The 4603-nt window shown below is 48.8% G+C and overlaps 1 protein-coding gene across 1 annotated transcript; it reads left to right on the top strand.

The window, feature by feature from the left end:
- Window positions 1–887: 887 nt before the first annotated feature.
- Window positions 888–3805, top strand: LOC147439806 (G-type lectin S-receptor-like serine/threonine-protein kinase SD2-5). Its single transcript, XM_086485557.1, has one exon. It carries the CDS (start codon window positions 903–905, stop codon window positions 3666–3668), a length of 2766 nt encoding a protein of 921 aa, XP_086341683.1. The 5' UTR covers window positions 888–902; the 3' UTR covers window positions 3669–3805.
- The last annotated feature ends 798 nt before the right edge of the window (window positions 3806–4603 follow it).

Raw genomic sequence — 4603 nt, 5'->3', positions numbered from 1 at the left:
GTTATACGCTCTTCTTTTGGGTGGGAGCCCCGTCCCGCCTAGTGCTTGCAAGGGGTCTAAATCTTTGTTCTGCTGGAAAAAGGGGTTCCACGTGATCAATTACAGTTACAAGACTTTGGTGTCGCGCTACAAGAGCTGTAAGAGCGCCTTCTCATAAGACTGCTAGCGGGATTTTAAAAGGGCCTTCGGTCTCTCACACCCCCTCCTGTACACCTGCTGAACATGCTGCTCAATGAACTTCGGAGCAGGTTTCGCCTTCAATCTGGAGGGTGGTTGGACCACCCTCTAAAACATCGAATCGCATCCGAAACTGGATGTAGGTAGTCAACCTGATTTTTGAAGCCAGTAATGACCCAACAGTGTACACAGTCAGGCACCAACAAGACCTTCAACCGGTTGTAGGCTTGGTGTATGGGAATGCATAACCATAGCAAAGTAGGCCTCCTGCTTTTGACGGCCCGTTTGCTCAAAGGCGGTTGTACGGCTTCTATGGGCAGGCGCTCTAAACAAGTAGAAGATGCTCAATTTTTTGTAGAGCATGCTACTTGTCCAGCAGGTCGAGAAGCCTTTTAACGGGTTGCACAGGGGAAAGTGGTTGAAAAAAAAAAGGGAAGAAATGAAACCTACTGTCATCGTAGATTCGCCACTCCATGAACTGCCTTCAAAGTGGGCTTGTAATGTAGGTTTGTGCGCATTGTTCGCAGCAACTACAGGAGCTGGCGGGACCATAATCTTCTCACCGTCACCGTCACCGTCACTCGTGAGAGCCCAAACTTCAAAGTGCTGTAGTTGCAACCCCTCCAAGTGCTTAGCCTAATGTTTTAAATTTTATAGTGCTGAGGATTGACCATGCGCAAGCGCAAGCGACCGCGTCGGGCACACGTTTTCATTTGACAGCGTCAATGCCGTCTTCCCCGCTTTATATACCCCCAATTTCTGACCAATGTCGATCGAACAATATGCTCCCTTATCTCGGCGCTCTTTCCTTCTTCTGCTGCACACTCTCACTTCTTGTGTACTCAGCTGCTGCATCAGGATTCTATGCCTGGCCGAGTGACTGGGTTGTTGTCAACAATGCCAGCTTGCCTTCTGAAGATTCTGGCTACGAGGCTATGGAAGGTCCGTTCCGAGCTATAGTCGCTAGCTCTGGTGAGGTCGTATTCAGTGAGAATGCAACCTTCGCATTGGGCTTCATCGACATCAATTCCACAGGAAACTTCCTTCTCTCTGTGGTTATGGCACTTGGGCTTCGCACACCTCCAGCTGCAGAGTTATGGAGTGCAAACGGAGACAGGCCCGTGAAGGAGAATGCGACTCTCCAGGTTGGGTCCTCTCGCAACTTAGTATTGCTTGATTGGGATGGTACAGAGGTCTGGAATTCCGGGGAAGGAGCTGTACTTGCCATAGCTATGCAGGAGTATGGAGATCTTGAGTTCTTCAACACCACAAATGCATCTGAAGCTTCTAATTCCCTTGTGTGGAGAAGCTGGGTGTCTCCGATTCAGCATACTCTTGTGCAAGGGCAAGCCCTCGTTACAGGCAGCAAACTTGTAAGCAATGTGTCTGTAAGCAATAGCAGTGAGGGTCTTTATAGCTTGTCAATGGAACCTGCAGGTATGATTCTCTACGTCGGAACAGGTTCTGGCAAGCAGCCATACTGGATGAAGGGATTCGTCGGATTTGATACATACGACAGCATTCGGGAACCTTGCTTCCTTAATGGATCCTCTGATGATCCTACAAGTAATATTGTTTTTGCTGGGGTTTCCCTAGGACTGTCCTACAGTGGAGATCCACTAAATAGTACTGCTCTTTGCCCGGCTATCAATTCTTCGGCGGACGGCTCTCTGCTCACCGGCTCCAATGAGGCGTCCACCTATCAATTCATGAGGCTAGATGCAGATGGTAACCTGCGTGCTTATTGGATGGCAGGGGTGCCTGGACAAGGTAGTACAAGTGAATGGGCTGTGAAATTTGAGCTCTTTCCGAAAGGGAGCGCAGAAGAATGCAAATTGCCCAATGTCTGCGGGCCTTACGGAATCTGCTCAGGTGGGCAATGTAGCTGCCCGGGCTCCGGCTCTCTAGATGCATTCGCCCAAGTAGATCCTCTCAATCCGAAGGCAGGCTGCTCGCCTCCGAGACCTCTAGTCTGCAATGAAAACAGCAGTTTGGATCAACATTTCCTGAAACTTCAAGGGGTGGACTACTTTCTGAATAGCTTTATTACCCCTCAGGAGGATGTATCCACCGTAGAAGAGTGCAAGAATCTGTGCTCTAAGAACTGCTCATGTAATGCTTTCTTCTTTCGTACCGATTCTGCCTCTTGTTTTCGTATCCAGGAGTTGAGCAGTCTGCAGGCTGAGCCCAACGCTACGTTTGAGGCATATCTGAAAGTGCAAAATGCACCCATTGTAGAACAACCTTCAGCAGGTAATACACCATCCTCATCATCCAGGGTCCTTAGCGATGGTAGCATTGTTGGTATCGCTGTTGGAGCAGCGGCGGCTGTGGTTTCATTACTCTTAATTATGATCCTAAGGAGGAGGAGGTCACAGGGACTGGACTTCATGGATCCAGACGACCAAGAAGAAGCAGCTTTCTTAGAGGCATTGCCAGGGCTGCCACCGAGGTTCACTCTCAAGGAGCTGAGAGCAGCCACAAAAGAGTTCAAGGTAAAGCTAGGAGCCGGAGGATTTGGATCTGTGTATGAAGGAGTCCTGAAAGACGGTTCCAAAGTGGCAGTGAAAAGGCTGAATGCAGCCAGGCAAGGGCATAAGGAGTTTCGAGCTGAGGTGGCTACTATTGGCAGCATCAATCATGTTAATCTTGTGCGGCTCCGTGGGTTTTGTGCAGAAAAGGGCGAACGACTGCTGCTCTACGAGCTGGTTCCCAATGGTTCGCTGGAGAAATGGATCTTTCATAGCGTCCGGGAGGAAGAGTACAATCTCTCAGAAGATAGCCATGTCTTATCTTGGGCGATGCGTATGTCTATTGCCATAGGCACTGCCAAGGGTCTTGCATACCTGCATGAGGATTGCAGAGAGGCCATCCTTCATTTGGACATCAAGCCTCAGAACATTTTAGTAGGCGACAATTGTGTTGCCAAGGTGGCTGATTTTGGGATGTCGAGGCTTATGGAGGGGGACATGACGGAGGTGGTGACTGCGGTGCGGGGGACTCCGGGATACCTTGCCCCCGAATGGTTGCACGCATCCATAGCTACTAAGAAATGTGATGTGTACAGCTTTGGGATGGTGCTTCTTGAGCTGATAGGAGGCAGGAAGAACTTTGATCCAACACTCGGAGGTGACCCATCCTTCTACTACTTCCCGACATGGGCTAAGCTGAGGGCATTGGAGGGGAAGTACATGGATTTGCTAGATGAGAGGATAAAAGACAAGATGATCTCTCAAGAGGAGCAGCAGGAAGTCACAAGGATGACAAAGGTGGCCTTTTGCTGTATACACGAGAATCCGCTCATGCGACCTACCATGGGAGCTGTGGTAAACATGCTTGAAGGTCATGACACCAACATCCCCACTCTTGCAGCTCTAGGCCTTACAAATGTGGGTACAGAGAACGGGGAATTCACGCAAGGTGCTTCGTGGGCTCTTCTATTCTCCGATTCGGCTGTTTCAAACATGCAACTTTCAGCTGGGCCAAGATGATGAAAGCTAACTCATCATTGTATCGGTCAAGCTCTCAGATCAATACATCTTGCTGGGGAGAGGCATTCAGCATATGCCTCATTCTTTGTGCGGTTATCAATCACAAGAAGATTTAGAATTTTTCTCATGCAGGAAAACTTAGTCTTTTTCAGTGTTTTTCATACAATGATTAACATCATGAGCTTCTGCTCGAGAGGCTCCGCATACCTAGCTAGGTACGATTGGGGGCAGGGGACCGGGCCGGCCCTGCCCCCAATCAGACCTAACTAGGTATGCGGTGCTTCTCTCACAGAAGCTCATGATGTTGAGGTAAGTCACAATGTGGGAATTATTGTGAGAATTTGTCGAGAACTTCTTGTGATTCAGCACATGTGGGTCTTGATCTACTGCAACAAGTTTTACAGATGTAGGAATTTCCTAATTAGGTCTGCGATAGACAGTTGAGCTCGCCGCTTCTTTTGACCATAACAGAATTCCCACGGTCGCGGCTCCTTCCCTGTAATTGCGTTACGCGTAGTCTTCACCATATGGTCAATGGCCCCCATTGAAGATCGGGGAACGGCTAGCTCACGACCGTTGATCTGTAAAAACTTCTATAACCCCCCTACCTGCAGGACCCTTGTATCATTTTATTACCATCCTTACATTACTTCTTACTTTTCTTTAAGAAAAACCTTATATAACTCTCTCTCTCTCTCTCTCTCTCTCTCTCTCTCTCTCTCCCTCCCTCCCATGTGATCAATGGCCCTTATTAAAGATCATGTGTGGCTAGATCACGGTCGTTAATTTGTAAAAACTTCTATAACTCTCTCTCTCTCTCTCTCTCTCTCTCTCTCTCTCTCATGTTGTGGCAAGTATCTGCTCCCCATCTATTCTCCTGCCTTGCTCCTCCTCTGTTGCGACAAGCTCAAGATCTCTCTCGCCGTGCGCCTCTT

This window comes from Adiantum capillus-veneris, chromosome 16 (genome assembly GCF_014529385.1).
Source record: "Adiantum capillus-veneris isolate H3 chromosome 16, ASM1452938v2, whole genome shotgun sequence".
NCBI classification, from domain to species: Eukaryota; Viridiplantae; Streptophyta; class Polypodiopsida; order Polypodiales; family Pteridaceae; genus Adiantum; species Adiantum capillus-veneris.
Note: the sequence above shows the minus strand (reverse complement) of the source record. Positions and strands in the feature narration are given on the sequence as shown.

Bases quoted from the DNA above. Each gene is read 5' to 3' on its own strand.
- LOC147439806 (XM_086485557.1), top strand. From the start codon at position 903: ATGCCGTCTTCCCCGCTTTATATACCCCCAATTTCTGACCAATGTCGA.